This window comes from Cinclus cinclus, chromosome 3 (genome assembly GCF_963662255.1).
Source record: "Cinclus cinclus chromosome 3, bCinCin1.1, whole genome shotgun sequence".
NCBI classification, from domain to species: Eukaryota; Metazoa; Chordata; class Aves; order Passeriformes; family Cinclidae; genus Cinclus; species Cinclus cinclus.
The window spans coordinates 115,221,269-115,239,903 of NC_085048.1; the positions used below are offsets into that span (position 1 = coordinate 115,221,269).

General features: G+C 43.4%; 2 protein-coding genes across 2 annotated transcripts; both read right to left on the reverse strand.

Annotated features, from left to right (window-relative positions):
• Positions 1 to 250: 250 nt before the first annotated feature.
• Positions 251 to 4,777, reverse strand: CRLS1 (cardiolipin synthase 1). The gene is made up of 7 exons (XM_062489475.1): positions 4,493 to 4,777; positions 4,090 to 4,227; positions 3,554 to 3,683; positions 2,981 to 3,066; positions 2,558 to 2,626; positions 2,145 to 2,236; positions 251 to 594 (listed from the first exon to the last, which is right to left on the reverse strand). The coding sequence occupies exons 1-7, from the start codon at positions 4,775 to 4,777 to the stop codon at positions 507 to 509; spliced, it is 888 nt and encodes a 295-aa protein (XP_062345459.1). The 3' UTR covers positions 251 to 506.
• Positions 4,778 to 5,976: 1,199 nt separating this feature from the next.
• On the reverse strand, positions 5,977 to 18,599 carry MCM8 (minichromosome maintenance 8 homologous recombination repair factor). The gene is made up of 18 exons (XM_062489476.1): positions 18,455 to 18,599; positions 18,182 to 18,256; positions 17,788 to 17,870; positions 17,452 to 17,601; positions 17,008 to 17,111; positions 15,924 to 16,122; positions 15,142 to 15,227; positions 14,159 to 14,310; positions 13,122 to 13,320; positions 12,314 to 12,344; positions 11,887 to 12,027; positions 10,855 to 10,996; positions 10,059 to 10,254; positions 9,577 to 9,790; positions 8,735 to 8,944; positions 8,063 to 8,139; positions 7,391 to 7,580; positions 5,977 to 6,510 (listed from the first exon to the last, which is right to left on the reverse strand). Exons 1-18 carry the CDS (start codon positions 18,597 to 18,599, stop codon positions 6,418 to 6,420), a joined length of 2,487 nt encoding a protein of 828 aa, XP_062345460.1. The 3' UTR covers positions 5,977 to 6,417.
• Positions 18,600 to 18,635: the final 36 nt, after the last annotated feature.

An 18,635-nucleotide genomic window follows, 5' to 3' on the forward strand; every position in this document is an offset into this window, starting at 1 on the left:
AGATACTGTCCCTCGAGGACAATGCTTTCCTCTGCTCCAGCCTGAGGTGTTGCCCTACCTAATGAGCAACGCTGGTTTACTGACTTGGGCTGAGGCACAAATTTGTTCTTGTAACTGCTTTTTCTGCTCAGATCTCAGTGTACTCAGTGCCTTGCATGAATATGGAAAAACAATTCTGGTGCCAAGTGTGTATCTTGACTTCAAAAACACCATAAAATTACTCAGAATGCACTCGGCAGCAACAAGTAACCCATGTTTTTAAGAATGGTATTTATTTGCTTTTGTAAACAACCTCATTTTTAAAGAAATTAAAAATACATTGAAAAGTCTCTCTCTATATATATACACAGTACATATTCAAATTTCACTTCATTGTGATGCCATGGTTTAAGCAGAAAAACAAAGCTTGCTTTGATCCAAAACTCAGCTGCAATACCACCACCTCTGTGGGCACAGCACCTTCCTGCCCTTCCAGGAACACTTCACCTTTTATCACCTGGACCACTTCACTTGTTCTTGATCACCTGGACAGTTTTTCTGCCGTAGTGGTAATAGCTGTAGGCAGATGTCACCGTTGTGAAAGCTGTGATGCACCTTTGGGGAAGAGAGTTCCTGTAAGTCATGTGGGTCTATGGACAATATAAAAAAATGGGTTTTTTTGGCTTTTCTTAGCACCTGTTTTTAACTTCACAATCAGGAACCATGCTCCACAGAAATACAGCTTTCAGTTTATGTGCTGAAATTCAGTGCAAAGGGGAGGATTAGATAAACAAAGCATCTGCCACCCAGTGGAAAAAGCAGCATGCTTCAGTGTAACTGAATACCAGGACAAATTTTCGCCACACTAGCATTTGTTTTAGAGAAGGGAAAACACAAGATTCAGTATTTGTAGCCTACATGACTTAGCAGCTTGAGGACTGACAGATTTTTGTAACTATTTCTTGACAGCGTGAACGGGGAACGTTCAAACCGCTCAAGACTTGAACTTACCTTTTTCACCAGGCTTCAAAGCTAAAGAACAAGTTCCTGCTTCAGCCTCTTTTGTTTCTTTCCCAGACCACAGACACCTCTAAATGAGCAGTGCTCCTCTGTGTGAAAGGCTGACACCACCCCTGAGGTGGGAGTCACTGCCACAGCCTAGCCTGCCCCTCTGCTCCCCACTGCCCTCCCTGAGCACGCTGCCAGGGAGTTTCTGAGAGTTGGGCACATTCACAGAGCACCCTGGCAAATTACACCCAGAGGCAACTCCAGATTTTGTTTTACCACCGGGATAAAAAAACCACAGACTGTTAAGATCAAGGTTCATTCATAGTTCCTTAAACGCTGCTTGGTTTGGCTTGGTGGTTTTGGTTTCTTTGGTTTGGTTGGGTTTTTTATTTACCTAGAAGACAATTAACACTGGATTTTGCACTACTTTAAACTAAGCTACTAAATAATTCTGACATCTGCTGTTCAGAACTCTTTGTTCTAAACTCTTACCTAACAGCCCAGGAAAAATAACTGCACTTGTAACAGCTGCAGCCAGCTGCAGTTCAGATCTCCAGTGGCAGTGGAAGGAACAACATTATTTAAGCTCTTTTATGCCTGTTCTCATCCCATCCCTCCCCCTCCTTCCTGAAGTCTAGCAGGAATCACCATTTCACCATGTGCTTTTCAAAGAGGCTGCAGAAACCTGGGTTTCAAGATAGGTTCAGTATAAAGCAAAAAAAAGAATGCCTGTTTTTACTGATCCCAAGGTTGCTTTTTCAAGGACGCTTATGGCATGAATAAATGAGGAATCCACAGAGCCTTTCTTCCCACTCCTTTCTTCTCCACTGGTCTGAATTTATGTTTTGCTTGTGTACACCATGCCTACCCCAAAGACTTGTTTCTACACTATTACTCCTGGATCTTAACTAGTTTCATGTGACCACCTTTTGCTTGTGAAGTAAATCAAGTACCAATAAATATCTAGTGCTGGTGTCATTTAAGACTAAAGGTATAAAAATTCAGGCATATGGGCTTATTATATCTTCTGGGCAGTTTCTTTTTTTTTTCTTTTTGTTCCAAACAAATCAATCTCTATTACCAGTTTCTTTAGGAGCACACTAAATTATCTGTGAAAAAAAAAAAAACAACCAAAAAAACCTTAAGTTATTAGTTACCATAATGTCTGCAGATATATGCTGTCCACATAATTAAAAACAGGAGCTGCTAAAGAAGCCGCCACCAAAATCAGCTGAACTGCTGTGTTCATCTGAAAAAAGCAAATCAGGATCTTTGAGCAACGTGAAGAGGTACAATGCAAGGAATACCAACATACACTTCTATTACTGCTTTAAGGATTAGTCTACATAAAAATAATTATTTAGAAACCTTCTTAAAACTAAGCATCTTACTCTCCCAAAATTAGCATGTGTTCTGATAGAGTACAGTTGAAAACCTTTCAGGATCTATGCAGAGTTGGCACTATTTTGAAACTGTACTTAGCAGCAGTGCCAAATTATCCCCACCCTCCAAACCACCCAATGCCCCAAGTGCCCAGGAGCTGTCTTTTGCAATGAGTTACTGCTCTTACCTTGCTAATGAATGTTGGTTTTAATTGTGCAGTAGCATAACAGGGGTTAAAATACCTACTCAGTGTTCTCTGTTGGGGGAGAAAAGAGGAAAAAACAATGCAACCCTTATACACTCAATCTGTTCACATGATAAAGAAAAGGCAACTGTAGCACTAAGGAATTACACTGCTCTTTTATGAAAAGTTTTATTATTACACATCACACACAGGAAAAAAAAGTTATCAGTAGCTCTGACTTATCTTTACAAACCATATTTAATTAAACACTGCTCTGCTCAGAAACGCATCTGGCAAAAGAACAAGCACTACATCTTGTAACCAGCAAGTCTCAAGATGACAAATCTCTCATTCACAACTTTGACAAAAGCTTATCAGTTCATTTTTTTTGGTTATGATTAGAGATTTTTAATGCTGTGCACTCACCGGTGGAGAAAGAGTTTTGTATCTCACGTAAAAAACTGCGGCAATGAGTGCTGCATCCCGCAGGATAATCATGGAAGTCAGTGGAACTGGAAGATCAAGCCAACACCAGCCAGTGAAAAACTGTGTCCATGATTAAAGGTAAAATACAACCAAAAGAACAGAAAACTGGAAGCAAGACAAAATAACCACTCCCAAATTCTCCTGAACGAGTTCCTATGCGTTACTGAGGGTGTTTAATGCAACTCCTGCTTAATTCCTGTTTGGGTTTAAGCTGAATCAATCAATACAGCTAAAATAATCCAGTCCATGAAAAACAATTTTATAGAGTTACTAACTACGACTGCTTTAAAGAAACCACATTTGAAAGTGACAGTACATGCCAGTTGTTTCTGTGTGTGGCAGCACCTGCTTTCTGCGGGGTCCCTTTGGAAGAGATAATGGGAACAAAGAGCAACTAGCAAAGCAAGACTTTCAAGAGATACACAGTTTTCTTTCTAGAAACACAAGAAACCTTGCTACACATAAACTGACCTTCTGCACCTTATCTAGAACACACAACTGACATTTCCTCACCTGGGATAAGATTTGCACAAGTTAGGCTCACGTAGAGCACGCTGATGAGAATTTTATCCGCCAGGGGATCGAGAGCACTTCCCAGTGCTGATTTCTGATTAGCCCAGTTCCGTGCAATAAATCCATCCAACTAGGAAAACCAAAATTCAACAGCTCTCTGTTAGACGAGGATGAAGCAAAACAGCTCATGTACGCTACTTTAGAGAGAAATGGAATGAGTAACATCAGGTAAAACAGCGAGTTTAACTACTATAAAAGGTGACAGCTCTTGGCTGATACTTGTGTCATTTAACAGACCACCAGATGCATAAGCTGGTGCTGGTCAGGCAGCCCTGACATTCCCCGTTCCTCCATCAGCATTAAGTCCCCTTCAGGCACCTACAAATTCCCTTTCCAGCACCACGAAGGATGTATACGGCATTCCTAGCAAACCGACAAATCTAAAACCAAATCTGTTTCGTCCATTTCCATCCTACACTGGAGTCTGTTTCAACGCCCAGAGTCCCCAAAGCCTTCCCAAACCGATGCAGACGTACCAGGTCTGTCACGCCAGCCAGGACAAAGACACCGAGCGCAACGTTGAAATTCTCTTCAACAATCAAATAGCCTAAAACTGGCGCCAGACCCATTCTCGCCATGGACAGGATATTTGGGATGGTCCAGGGGTTTTCGTACTGTAAAGCAAAAAATGGAAAAACTTCAGGACAGGAACGCGAACCCCACCCCGGCAAGCAACAGAGCTTTAAACGCGACAAATAACTTCTTCCCGGCGAACCAGACGGAAAGCCTGGCAAGTCCTCGGAAGCAGCCCGCCGCTTGCGCAAGGCACAGGGCCTCGACCCGCTGAACATTTAACATCGCCTCCCGCAGGAGAACGCCGCGCGGCGACAGCCCCCGGGCCCGGCACCTGTCCGTCCCTCCCCGGTGTCCCTCACGTACCAGCTCGGCGTAGGGCCCCGCCGGGCCGCGCTCCCGGGGCCGTTCGGGCGGGGCGGCCCCGCCGCTCAGGAGGCGGCTCCAGGCGGCGGCGGGAGCGCGCAGCAGCCGCGGGGGGCCCGCGCGCGCGGGCGGGCACGAGACGCCCCCGCCCCGCCGCCCCCCACACGCCACCGGACCGGGCCGGCCGCCCAAAGGCCTCGCACCGCCGCCGCCGCCCGGCCGCCTCCGCGTCGCGCCGCGGAGAAGCCCCCAGGAGCCCCTGGCCAGCCAGGCGGCGGCCAGCATGGCGCGGGAGGGAGAGGCGCTGCTCCGCGGCCCTTACGCGCGCGGCCGCGCTGCCCGCGGGAGCGCGCGGCCTCGCGCCGCCCGCGCCATCCGCCCCGCGGGGCACTGGGCACGGCGCGCGAGCCGCAGGCGGCGCGGGTGCCGCGAGCTCCGGCCGGGCACGCGCGACCTTTCGCGGCGCTTCGCGTCAGCCCCGCCCCTCCGGCGGACGGCGCGCTTTACGGCAGGCGGGGGTGGAAGGGAGCTCCCGGGAAAACGTGTTCCCGCCGCTTTCCCGACCCGGGCTCTGCTCCTCCTCGCGCCGGTCCCGGACGAGCCCTTGAGGGGAGGAAGGGAAAGGTTTGGTTTATCTTTAGAGGCCTCTCAGAGAGCACGGGTGCTCTCTTGTGCTCGGTGTTTGCTTCTGGCCCTCGCTTGCCCGCGTTTACTTCGTCTCAAGGAGAAATGGGAATGAGTTCTCTTTTCCAGGTGCAGTCGTTTGTTTGCGTTCCTGTCCCCCCACACTGTACTAAGCCAAAATAAGTATCTAACACCCACTTCTGGTTAGTTGATAGAGCAGACCTTGCCCCTTAAGAGTTCAGATGTAGAACTGTAATATTGTAGTTAAACCACGTCATCTGTCTGACCAGTCTTCAGTTTCAAGTATATTGGGTTCCTGTTGTCCCTTAAATTGGAGAATGAGGCATTAAGCTTCAGTATTTCTGCTTTTTTCATCTATCATGTCTTGCTTGAGAAATGAAAAGCAAAACAGAAGACTCAGCACTGCAGTCTTGATTTTTTAAAAAATATTTTTCTTTAGGGAGAGGCTGTTGGTGTTTGTGTTTTTTTAATTCTTACACTGAAAGCTTCTCTGCTGCTATTTCATTGCACCAGACCGTGACTGATTTCATCAGTCAGGAAACATTCAGCACTTCACTTGTGAACAGTTACACAGAAACAAACAGAACCTGTTGGTGTTACAGATCTTGTAACGGCCATTAAAACACCCTTGAACAAATCATATTTCTCATACATGAAAGTTTAATGAAAGTCAAAATCCAACTCCTGCTTTACAAATTAAATATTGTAATAAGGATATTTTCTTAAATCAGACTTGGATTTCATGTAAAACTTTGGCTTCGAAAACCACATTTCAAAGCAGAAAATCAAGCCAGTTTCAGTAAAGTGTCATTTGGTAACAGCTATAAAACGGTGTTGTCACAAACTTTTGGAAACATTTCTAGACTTTAAATGAACTACAGTGCTAAAAGCACAGCTCATATCATCCTCTCATGAACGATTTCTAGGCTGAAATGTGTGGGTCCAGCATCCCTTTGAGAAGTCAAGTCCCTCTTTTAGAAGTAAAGTCCCTAGTAATAGTGTAAAAACACACCTTCCACTCCTGGAGCACGATGAGGGGCATTACAGCCCTACACAATCCTATTTGGAACAGCAGAACTGGAGGATGAGCCAGCCAGCAATACCATGTGTCAGTTTGTCCTGTTGCAGCTTTCCAGTTTAATTTTCTGCAGGGGAATCTTCATCCCAGCAAACCCCAGTGCTGTGCCAGGTGCAGCTCAGCTCAGGATGTGCCTCCCTGCTGCAGGTCCACCAGTCCAGGAGAGTGATCATCCCAAGCAAGTTTATCACAGTGACTCTTCTCACATGGTCTGAAGTTGATAAACTCTTGAACCTTTTTTCAAAAGATAACCCTGATCATTTAGGGATCCAATAAAGCTTTCAAAATCAGACACCTGGGAAAACAAAGACAAAAATATCAAATTGGACAATGGCATCTTACTGATGTAAAGCAACATAAACCACTTGACAGAACTCAGTGAAATAAAAGCAGGCTAAGAATAAGGCCAGTTTCCTTAGCAAACTGTTCACCTACCTAAGACCATCAGTCCCCCTGTTCTGTGCTTTACTTACACACTGCTTTTACTGCAGTGTTACACAGCAGCAGCAGCATTCTCTCCTTTATGACAGAAAGAAAGGATGTAGGTACATATGTATAAATTCCAGTTCTGAAACAGGAGTATCCAGCACAGGAAAGCATGGTTTCTACAACTCTCCCTGATGTCCAGGGCAATGGCAAATGGGCAAAAATATTCTGTATATGAAGGGAGGAGAATTAGACTGAATTAAATTAACTTTAATAAGTAGTTGATGGAGCAAAAAATAGTTATCAGTAATTCTGTTTGGCTGAAGCCCCCACAAGTACAGAATGCAAATCAGTTACGGGGCAGAATACATTTGTGGCCTTGTGTCCTACATGATGTTCCTTTCAACATAACAACTTCAGGATGTCTGAAGCAGGAATGAAAACCTAAAAGGCGTTTTTAATCCAGAGGAGGTCATGCAGAAACATCGTTGTGCTGCTGAAGCAGAGGACGGACACCACAAGTCTAAAATGGGAACAAAAATAGGTGCACCCTCTGGGGAGGCAGAGGGAGTCAAGCTCTGAAACCAACACTTCAGGAACTCTGCTCAGCCTAACAGCACTGCACTGGTTATTTCTGCCATTGCAAAGAGGCACAACAGAGGTGCCTTCGCCCCTCTCCCTTTGGCAATAGGTAGCTGTGGGTGGTGTGGCAGTGGGTTGTTGCTGAAGGGGCTGCTGGCCCAGCTCACCCGGATCTGCAGCTCCCTGGCGACGTGCCGCAGCTGCTGCAGGTCAAAGAGGTTGTTGTAGGTCCTCTCTGCAATACTGTTCAGGGCAGACACAAATCTCTTGGCCTGTGAGCGATTGCTCATCCCAGAACCGTGCTGGGAACGCTCGAAGTCCAGTTTTCCAAACTCATCCGAGTAGGTCCCCAGCATGCTACAAACAGGTTACAGGAAGAGAGAAAACTCTCAACTCTTATCTCGGTAGATAAAAGCAAACATGTGGATTTGATTCCCAAAACACAACTGCTTGAGACAGCTTTCAGAAGCCACATAGAAAACCACTCCCTATCAAGTCACTCTCTAGGGAACTTATACTAAAGATTCATCCAAACCACTTTTAAACTGTAATTGTTCACCTGAATGGGAGAGTAATCACAGGGGAGAAAAAACACTTCAGCAGAGCCTCATGTCACAGAACCACTGTGACCACACAGCTCACAAGCCTAAGCACTTGTGTTTTACTTAGGGCTGCTGGCAACTTCTAAAGAGCAGCTAACAAATCCAAATATTAGTATCATGGGCCTAAGCTTGATAAAGTGATTTCTTCACTGTCTTTGAATATGTGAAGGAAAAAAGGTTTCAAAGGAATACCACTGTGATGCTTTATTTATTTTTAAAGCAGCGTTTTTCTGTTACCTGTATTTCATTATCTCTATTACATCCTCAGCATCTTCCCTGGTAGATTTCTCTCTTAATTCCAGCCTTGATCGTGCCTTAAAACAGAGAAAAAATACCTCACAAAGGTTTAACATATATCATAACTGATGTGAAAAAGGGCTACAATCACTCTACAAGGGCTCTAAGCACAAATTTTAGGAGCAGAGATAGAACCTAAGCCTACAGGATTAGAGAAAAATTTTTCTGTTTTTTGTTAGGGTGTCAATGTCACCTCCTGCACACTTGCACTTCTAGGCTACGGCTTGAAGTTTATTTGCTTTTTAGCAGTGTAGCCTTGTGAAGCAGCAGATCACAAACAGTGTTGTTAAGGCAGTGTTAGGAAAAAGAGAAGCATTCTAAGTTCAAGGTGGGCAGCAGGTTGTTCCTGCCTGCACCTACTTTTTCTCCTTGTGGGGGATGTGATAGATTCTCTTTCCATCTCCTCAAGGGTGTTTTGCTTTATAAGAAGTTTTAAGGAACAGTAGCTATTAAGCACTTCTAAGTCTCTTGCATTCTCACTTTTTTTTTAACAAAACAAAACAAAAAAAAAGCCTAGTGGTAAATAAGCTGTAAAAAATGACAGGATCTGGGTAGTACTTCAGGAATAATCTCTTTGTTTGCAATCCCTTAAGCATTCCAGCTTGCATTTACCTCTGTCAGTCGAATCAAGGACTCCAGCTGCCTCGTGGTGATGGGGGTGCTGTCTGCTCCTTGGTTCTGTTTTCGGAGCTCGAGGTAGAATTCCTGGAGGACTTGTGCAGCCTCTGGAGATAAGTTTGGGTGCACGTACTGCCGAGCATATCCAACGTACTTCCTCAGCAGCTGATGGGGAATGGCATCAATGTTTTCTCCTGTTGAGATCTAGCACCATTACAAAGAGTTAGATTTCTGTCTGTCAGAATTCTATACAATAAAAAAAATTAATATCAAATCATCATCTTTATGCTTTATCTGGTGAGGTCGTCACTCTAAGGGCTTTAGTGCTCGATATATGAACAGTGTACTTCAACACGCTTGGCCATTTCAGAAAAAACAGCCTGTGCTTCTCATCTTCAGTGATAGGAAATGCCAAATAGAATTTGTTATATGGTTAAATCCTTTCTCAAAAAGAGAAAATACAAATTCCCAGTTGCTACAACTCCAGAGAAGACTAAACCATCACTGCTGATATCCTGATTCCAAAAGTGCATGGGTTTACCTCCAGTAGGAGTACTTCTCTGAAGACCTGGCATTTGACAATACCACTTCTCGAAGCCATCACTGGAATCTAATGAGAAACACGCTTCCTCTCTTACACTTTCCAAATCCTTGGAGTTGCAGATGCCCAAGGATTTGCTTCCACACTGCTTTACTTGGATTCAACACTCCATCACAGATCACATACTACCAAATGATTACACCCAGCCCACTTCTGTAGCAACTCATCGAAACCCAACACAGCAAATTCTCTTCAGAGCATCTCACAGAGCAGCAGCCCCAGGACAAGTTCCCACCTTCAGCCTCTCGAGCAGGGGTCGATCTGAGGTGGCCTGGAGGACAGAGTGCTCCTGGGAGCTGGCCCGGGTCACCAGGGCGCTGCTGCAGGCCGCGCGCCGGCCGGCCCGCATGGCCATCACGTGCTCCGACAGCAGGTGGTCGTGGTCCTCGTTTGGCGTGTCCAGAAGGATGAACACCAGATCAAATCTTGACAGCAGAGCACTCCCCATTCTGCAGGAAAGACAAGGAACCTGGAGCGCTTGGAGAAGTGGAAAAATTATAGTAACCCTGTTCCACTTCAAACACAGGTAAAAGATCTTGTCCTGCTTCTTCAGGATAAAGGACAAGAGCAATTTCTCTCTCAAAAGTCACTGAAAATTACTGAAGTTTGTGCTCACTCTCCAAAATTCTAGGAAGCAATTGTAGATAAGCAACAAGACTGCAGAAGCATCTACTCCTGAGTGTGAATTATACAAGCAGAATTTCAGAAAGTGCTCACTTTAGGTTCTCAGACACTGTTTTGGCTTTGTTATAATGTCCTCCAATGGGGTTTGCTGCAGCAACAATGGATGTCCGAGCTGGCAGACTGCAAACAATGCCAGCCTTGGCCAGGCTGATGCTCTGCTGTTCCATGGCTTCCAACAAAGCCTGGTGCTGGTTTCCCATCTTATCAAATTCATCTATTCCACAGATTCCTGGAAGCAATTAAAACAGGACAAAGATTCATCAGACAACACGTTACCTGAAGGACAAGCGTGTGCTACAATCCAGTGCTACATCAGAAGTCCAGGGACTGCAGGAGACATCAGAAAATCTCCATTGTGGCCAGCTTTTTTCTCATTCCATGGTAATGCAACCCAACTACTATGAACTCAGCCTGACTTGGGGATGCAGCATTTTGATTATTCATTAAGATCACAAAACAAGATTTCTAAAAATTAACAACATATGTCATAAGTGAGTCCATTTTCAAAACCAGTAAGAGTCCAGCAGCTGACATCAAGTCAGATTCCTGAACAAAAAAAAAAAAAAAAAAAAAATCCTAGTTCTTTGATACAGTAAGTCTGGTATATGAACTGGAGAACTGAAGTTTCCCCACACTCTAGGAGAGCCTCCAGAGAAGCCACTGGATAAGCTCAGAACATTCCATGGTGTGGAAACCCAGTATCATACTTCAAACAGACATTTTTAGTCCACAGTTAAGCAAGCACTTTGGCTTAGCTGAGACTCAGCAGCACACACGCTCCTGCCCCTCACATATGGCTACACAGAACCTGTGGCATTACATGGATTACCTTGATCTCCAAGCACTAAGGCACCAGCTTCCAAGGCAAAATCTCCAGAAGTGCCATCTCTGGACAGTGTAACAGTGAGGCCAGAGCTGGTGGAAGTATTGCCACAAACATACACACCTCGAGGAGCGACGTTACACACGGCCTAGAAGAGAAACAAATACTTTTTCCCTCCCCAAAGTGAAGAATTCTTAAGCTTCATTCCAGGGAAACAATTCAAATTAAACCCAAATTTGTTTCTTTCTACTGAACGTGGCCCAACAGTAAAGGTCTAATTCCTTGCAACTCCAAGGCACATAATTCTAAAAAACAACAGGAGTAACTTTAACTTTTCTTGGATGGCATTTTTTTTTTTTTAACTAACAATGTGACAAAACAAATCAGGTATTCTGTGCTGGAGAATCCCCATTCAACAAAAGGATAATTTTAAAATTTTGTTTGTTAAGATGTCAGTAATCACGGAAAAAGACATGGAATTTAAAAATCACTCAGTTTAAGGAAAAAAAAAATCTATTACTAATTGTCACAGTCATGCAGAAATGCCTACTGAGATCAAAACCCAAACACAGCCAAGATCTGTGCTAGCAACATAGAAATAGGGTATGGAATGGAAATAAACTTCACAGGAGGAGAGTCACAGGGTATTTGAAGTTGCATTTGTTCAAAGATTAACCACTTCATTTCACAATGGACCAGCTAAATGAAGGCAGGAAGGAGTGAACTTCCTCACTAGGGAAAAGGGTTGGTGACAAGAACTGTATAAGGGCAGGACAGCAGGCCTGTAAGCCTGCCCTAGAAAGCCCATGGGCCTGACCAAGGACATCTGCTTTGGTGTTTTAACAGGCTCCCTGAAAGAAAAGGATAGCAGGAGAGCCCTTTGGATACTTTGCTATGCTTGAGGCATCCTACATGGAAAGATGGCTCCAGCCAGGCTCAGTCAAACATTTAGTCTTAGCACAGTTATCCTATCATGGCTGCAAGTCAAGATACCAAAGAAACAGAGGAAACCAGAAAATAGTAATAAAAGAAACATACTTGCAACATTTGACTTTTTCCTAATCCTGGATCTCCAACAACCAGAACATGTGGATCTCCTCGCACTGGGATTCTGTTCTTGTCATCCACAAACTTCTGGCATCCTCCAAACAAGGCCAGGGCCAAACCTGCCTTCACAATCTGTTGTGGTACAGGACAACACTGGTAAGTATTTGATTGTGGTGACCAACACTGACAGCTCCCTAGAACTGGCTGTAATAACCTCTCCTTCTGGATCACTGAACTTAAGGGTGTAAGGCTGCCACTTGCCACCTGACACCAAAAGAGGCTGAGAGCCACAGTCAACTGTAAAACCAGCCCCTGCCCCTTCCCCCTGTTCCAGATAAGCTTTGTGAATCTTTTAGGAGTTGAATGTGGCACAAACGTTCCACAGTGGAATTGTAAGCAGAGTTTTTCAATTACTTACCTCATGGCCATAGATTGCAGGACAGAGAGAGCTGAAAAGCAAAGCACAAGGTAACATAAGTGGGAGATACATCATGTATTGCTATAAATGATCAGTAGACCTCTCTCATCACAGAAGACCTTAATAAACATATGAAACTTCTTGGGTAGCTGTTGCTGAATTTCCAACAGAAATCAGCAGCATCAAATTTCTTGAAATTTTTGGACAACCAGAAATGACTGAAATAAGAAAACCTTTTCACTCGAGTCCCCACAAAGGAGAGCCAGCTTCTCAGTGGTACCTACACCTATTCTTGTCTTAATAAAGTAACTGCTTGTAAGCCTCCTTTTAAAGAGCTGGTTTTGTGTCCTTTGACTCCACTGGGCCCTCCACTGGGAGGGTCTGAGGGACATCCCAGGTAGAAGAGTACTTTTTAGTCTGAGCTGAGGGTCTTTCACACCCTCTGCTCAGTTCTTGCACCTCTTTACTGTACAAAAGCAGAGGACAAAATCGTACTTGCAAGTTGAATTTACACGGTGAGGAACAAAATTAACTAATTGCTTTTTTTCTGTCTAAGGTTGAACTAGAGCAAAGGTAACTTCTTGTATCCCTAAACCCTTCCCAAAGTCCCAACATTCCCACTGCAATACTTTTCTCTCCCTCCCAAGTCCCTTGCCTGCTGCAGTTTGTTACATCTGTGCAGCTTCTATGGCACAAGGCTCAGACATTTCACAGCTTTAGGATGAGCTGTCACACTTGTGACAGAGTGAAGGTGGCCACACTGACTCACATCTAATCCTAGACCCAGTCTAGGTCTGACACAACTTACTTCACAATGAGCTTGAACAGATTTTCCTGAGCTTGAATTTCTTGGATAGCATAGAGGTCTTTAAGGGAAAATTCCATAAATGATCTCTGAAAAGTCTCATCATCAAAATTCTTCAGTTTTTGTCCTTTACTGTTGCTGACAGAGTTTGCCTCAATGTACAATAAGAACATACACTTGTCATTCTTATTTTTAGAAGCTCCTGTTAGAAAAATTGAGAAAGGAAGATGGAGCTTTTTTTGTTCTGTCAATAAGTACTCATGTTATCTACAAATGGCATAGAGTAATTCAGAAACACCATGTACAACCATGTTCATATTTAAGTACTGAACATCTGCACTTTGTAGAATTGATACAAAAGAAGTTTCAAGTTACACTTGTTTTTTGAAGTTCTCTCCACTTACATACACAATAAAATATTTTGCTGAATTGGAGGGCATATGTCTTGAGAGAATTTTGTCCCAGAATAAATCAATTTTTCCAGGGATTTTAAATTACTACATTTGCAGTCAAATAAAAGTTGAACGTAAAATATTTCCACTCAATATTTTGAGGAAAAATAAAGATGCGTGGTGCAGAAGCTTTAAGCACATCACTTAGTTATTAATCAGTAATTATCAATTAATAATTAATCATTTTCTATACAGGTTGATTACTGAGCAGAGAATGAAGTCTGAGCGTAAAAGAGTCTTGCAGTTATCTGCAATGTATTCTTTCAGAGCAGTGCACGACATATTTCTTCACTTTGGGGAAAACAAAGGGTTGCAAAATTTCTCTAGGGAGACTAAACTAATTCTCCTTCACAACAGTGTGACAGTTCTCCTAATGTCTGAAGGAAATATTAGAGGCAAAACATTAAGCAAATAATGCCATAAAATAACTCTTCACTCTAAAAGTTTGGTAACTTCCAAAGAAATTTACACTTTATGCACTTACAACACCGAGAGCTCCAATTAAAGGGAGTGACTTGTTGTTTTTGTGTAAGCACTACCAAAAATACCCCACCCTAGGAAAAAGGAGTCTCAGCTGCTGCACTTCACCTTCCTCAGTGCTTGACACCTTGACTGTGCCCGTGATTGTGACCATGTCTCCTGGGACACAGCTGTCCACGAGATCCTGCACCAGCTCACACTCGATGGTGCGTGGGATCCGTCCTGCTTCCCGCTGGTCGTCTGACATGAGCTCCTGCACCCTGCAACACACGAGGGGGAGCTGGGACACCAGGCAGCACCTCCCAGTCCAACTGCAGCACACAACACCTGCAGCTCTGGGCACCTTTTTCAGGTCATGCTTCACTACATGGGGATAAACTAGGTATAAAACTCAGAAATGCAGTGACTGTGAACTCTGCGTTGAAATTCAGATTTTCTACCAGTAATGAGCACGTAGAAGTGAGTACATGAAGTAAAAGGGACCCATACAAAAAAAAAATAAAATTAAGAGCCCAGACATTCCAGCCCTCGTGAATTCTTATAGGGATTCCAACCACGGAAAAGCTCAAGAAGTTTCTCAGACCATAACATGAAGGGTAGTTGAATCTCTGGTTCTATACTTGGAGCTCTGAGATTTCCTGGAAGCCAATCCCAGATTTACCAAAGAAGCTGTGATAAACAGCGCCCTGTGGAGCTGCTAAGGACAGCACGGGTTTTTACGTGAATATCACTTCAAACTAAGATTTTTAACACTCCAGTTTACTTCCAGCTCACTCAGGACAAGTGGCACAGCTGACCAGTATAACCTAATAGGGCTTTTCTAGGTGACTTACAGCTTGTGAAATTAGAAATGATTGAGAAAAGCAGCAAAGAGCACAAACTGAGCATCTCCCCAAGAGCTGGGTAAAGGCCAAAGGAATTTCCAGGAAACTATTACAAGGTAGGTTACAAAGTATACCAATACTTGGATAAAACAACTGCTTTGTGATACAAATGTTGGAGAGTACTTGCTGCAAAAGAATAAGATTATTACAATCATCCTGTCACTCTTTGAGTATCCTGTCAAGTTTTTGTCACATTTTTGTGCTTACTTGACAGACTGCCAGTCCACAGTGGTGGTTAGAGGAGAGCTCCTGTCAGCTGTGAAGGACCTGCCCCGGCACTCGGGAACAAGGCACTGCAACGAGAATTTTTGATTCATTTCCAGCCTCTTTTAAAGTCCTAAAGGGAAATTGTGTTACTTGATTAAAAAAAAAAAAAAAAGAAAAAAAAGCAAAGCGATATAATTCAGCATCATTCCAGGAAAAAAAAAAAAAAAACAGTTAAATTCGAGCTACAAATTGGGATGTACATAATTAATGAGGATTAATAAGGATCTGTCAGGATCTGTCAAGCACAGGCACCTGAACTCTGACTCGTAGCTGTTAGAGCAAATACAGCTGCACTGTGCAATCCCCTCAGTGAACTGGTTTGAGAATAACCAGGCACTGTCCTGTGTCAAATGCTTTCTTAAGAACAGATAATATAATGTACAATTAAAACAGAAAATTCTAAATGAAAAAGCCAAACAATGTAAGCATAGAAAACCACCACAGAAAGGTGGAAGGCTCTTTTAAAACATAACTGGTGAAATGGAATTTCTACGTATTTTTTGTCACATATCCTGTTCCAGCAGCATACACTTTTCACAAGTAACATGGGTCTGAAGTAAGAAAAGTGATATGGTATGTTTAATTATTTTTCAATGTGTCAGTTGCTCAACCTAGCTTTATACACTTCCCCCCCCCTCCTCCTTTTTTTTAACAGCCGCAGTGCTGGTTTTTTTTTTGTCAAAACACAACAAAAAGCACAAAGTTCAATGGTTTTAGCTTACCTTGGTGGGAAGGGTGTACTTCCCATCAGGGAGAGGAATGCCCTGCACATCCCCACAGGTGGCACAGACGAAGGCCAGGTTGGTGCACAGGGGTTTGATGTTGCTGACCCTCACCACGGTGCCACGTAGGGCGATGTATTTGCCGTAGCAGTTGGCCCTCACATTTTTCAGCTGGGTTAGAGGCTCATAGTTGTACACCCTGCGTTAGCACGGTTCAGCGTTAGCATACAGAAAACAAGGACAAAAATAACCCCCAAACCCATCCAAACAGACAAAAAAAATTCCTACTCCCAATTAAAAAACAGTAATCCAGAAAAAGAAGTATTTTTTTCAGCTGACCCACGGCATGGTCTTTGATTCTTGTCCTAGAAAGCAGCAGAACTTTCAGTGTTCTCCACATGACTTGATCTCGACAGCCTCAAACAGTACAGTTTGTTTATCCAGTGAAACCTTTGGCCTAGCAATACAACAGGCATCACTTCATGATCATCCCTGTCTCTTTCCATAGTTTCAGATAAAGACTGGAGCTCAGATTTGTGACACAGAAGGAACCAAAGTTTTATTACAGCTCTGCCACCACCAGCAGGGAATTAAAAACTGTAATAAAAAATGAAATAATTTTTTAAAAGTAATTTAAAACTCCATTTGAACTCCAACAGGGCTTATACACCCAGTTCCCTCAGATCCTTGAAGTGTGAGATGCCATTAGTTCTGAGAAAGAAAAAAAAAGTTCTAAGGACTTGTTTCATTAAAAACTTCTCCAGTCAACAAGAATTGAAATAATTCTGTTTTTTAATCAATACGTATTTTATAGAATAGTTGTTCTACTTATAAGCCACTTCTCTGCTGCCAAGTTTTTCTAGTTCAAGCTGCTTGTTCAGCTTATAAGGTTTCACTTCATTTTTTTCTTCACAGGGACACGAAGCCATGGTGAAGAGAAAAGCCAAACGTAGGCTGTTCTTCTGGAAAAGCTTCACAGTGCCCAGATTTCCCATAAACACGTCAGCCTCCAGCACAGTGCACGGACACTGGCAAGGATTAGACAGCTCTTCCTTGGAAAGAAGGACTGCCCAGCACCCCTTACCTGGCATGGATGAGAGGCACGTTTATGATAGGTTCCCCATCCAGGGGCAAGCCCTCCTGCACCTGCAGCTCTGCTGCGTGTCTCTCCAGGTCCTTGGTGAGGACCTGTGTGGAACAGGGAAGGGAGACACAGGTGCCCACAGGAGTTACAACTCCCAGCAGGGAGAGACACAAGTGTTAGAACTACATTTAGTTCTAGTCAACTGCTCCAACGATGAATAAACAAAATGCACCAAGACCAAAGCAACTTCAAAATGCAGTTTTGTGGGTCGCACAGGAAGGGGAGAGATTGAAGGATTTGAGTTTTTTAAACAAACGGTAATTTTCCCTAAGACAGAAAAACCACCACAGAGATGTGGTGTTTATAACATAATTGCCTCTAAGTGTCACTGATTGGTTTTTGTTGTGAGGGTTCTGCTTCCACGTATCAGAACCTCGTGCTTACCTGATGAATTGCCAGACCCATACACTGCAGTATTTTCTGAGGCATATCCCTTAGTTCAGCAGATATATTTGGTATTGATTTAGTCAGCTCTCTGTCCTGGATTAGCTCTTTATAATCCACAAGAATGCTTCCTTTTCTTTCTATTTCATCCTGGGAAACATTGTAAATGATAAAATAAACTCCAAATTAGAAGCGGAACACCCAAATTATGTCCTAAATGTTTCAGGTCTCTGATGGAGGTAACTTTTGACAGAAAAAAAAGCCACTAAAAATCTGAAGTGTTCTTTTATCAACAACGGGTTGTAGGGGTGGAAAATGTTTGGCTTTGTTTTTTACCTTGTCATAAAGCTCAATGCGCTGCATGAAAAACTTTTCAAAGGCTTGAGTCTTCTGGACAAAAGGAGACTTGTCATTGTAAACTAATTAGAAACACACCATGTTAGTGACAGAAATAATTCTTTACATTTTACAAAATACATGAACAGGTAATTTTTCTTCCACTGTTTTTCTGCATTGCAGAACGAAGGAAGATCTCTACAGTATCCCAGTAATGATCACAATGGTAAAAGTATATATCACAAAAGTGAAGTCTTTATTGTATATATGTTTTTATACATGAAATTTTGGTTGTTCTTTGTTGAATCTATAGCTCTAGTAACACTACATGTAACTAATTTTAGAAAACAACTAATTTAAATGGTTGCTACGTGTAATTTTAATCTAAATATACCTTCAGAGAAATAAAGTTTCCAGCCCTTATAGGGAATAAATTGTTCCATCGTTGATTGGACTAGTCGAGATTTTCCTGGGAGAAGGAAAAAAAAAATCAGAAGAAAAAAATATAGTCGATTGAAACAACGTGGATAGCGAAATTTTTAAAGTTTTATTCTCGGTGATTCTTTCGACCGTGGCAGACAAACAGCTGTAATTGCCTAGCACAGTGCGTTAAAAGAAAAGCATTATGGCTTCAGAAAGCGGGTAGAAGCACAGGGGCCGGGCTCACCAGGTTCGGGCATCCTTTTGGGTTCTCCTTTCTGTCCTCGGCCTCGCCATCCTCCTCTTCCTCTCCATCCTCCTCTCCATCCCCCTCTCCATCCCTGGAAGCCTCTGCCCCGGGCACATCCCCTGCCTCGGACGTCCCCGCTCATCTCCCGCTGCCGGCGCCACTCTGGGGAAGCGACAAC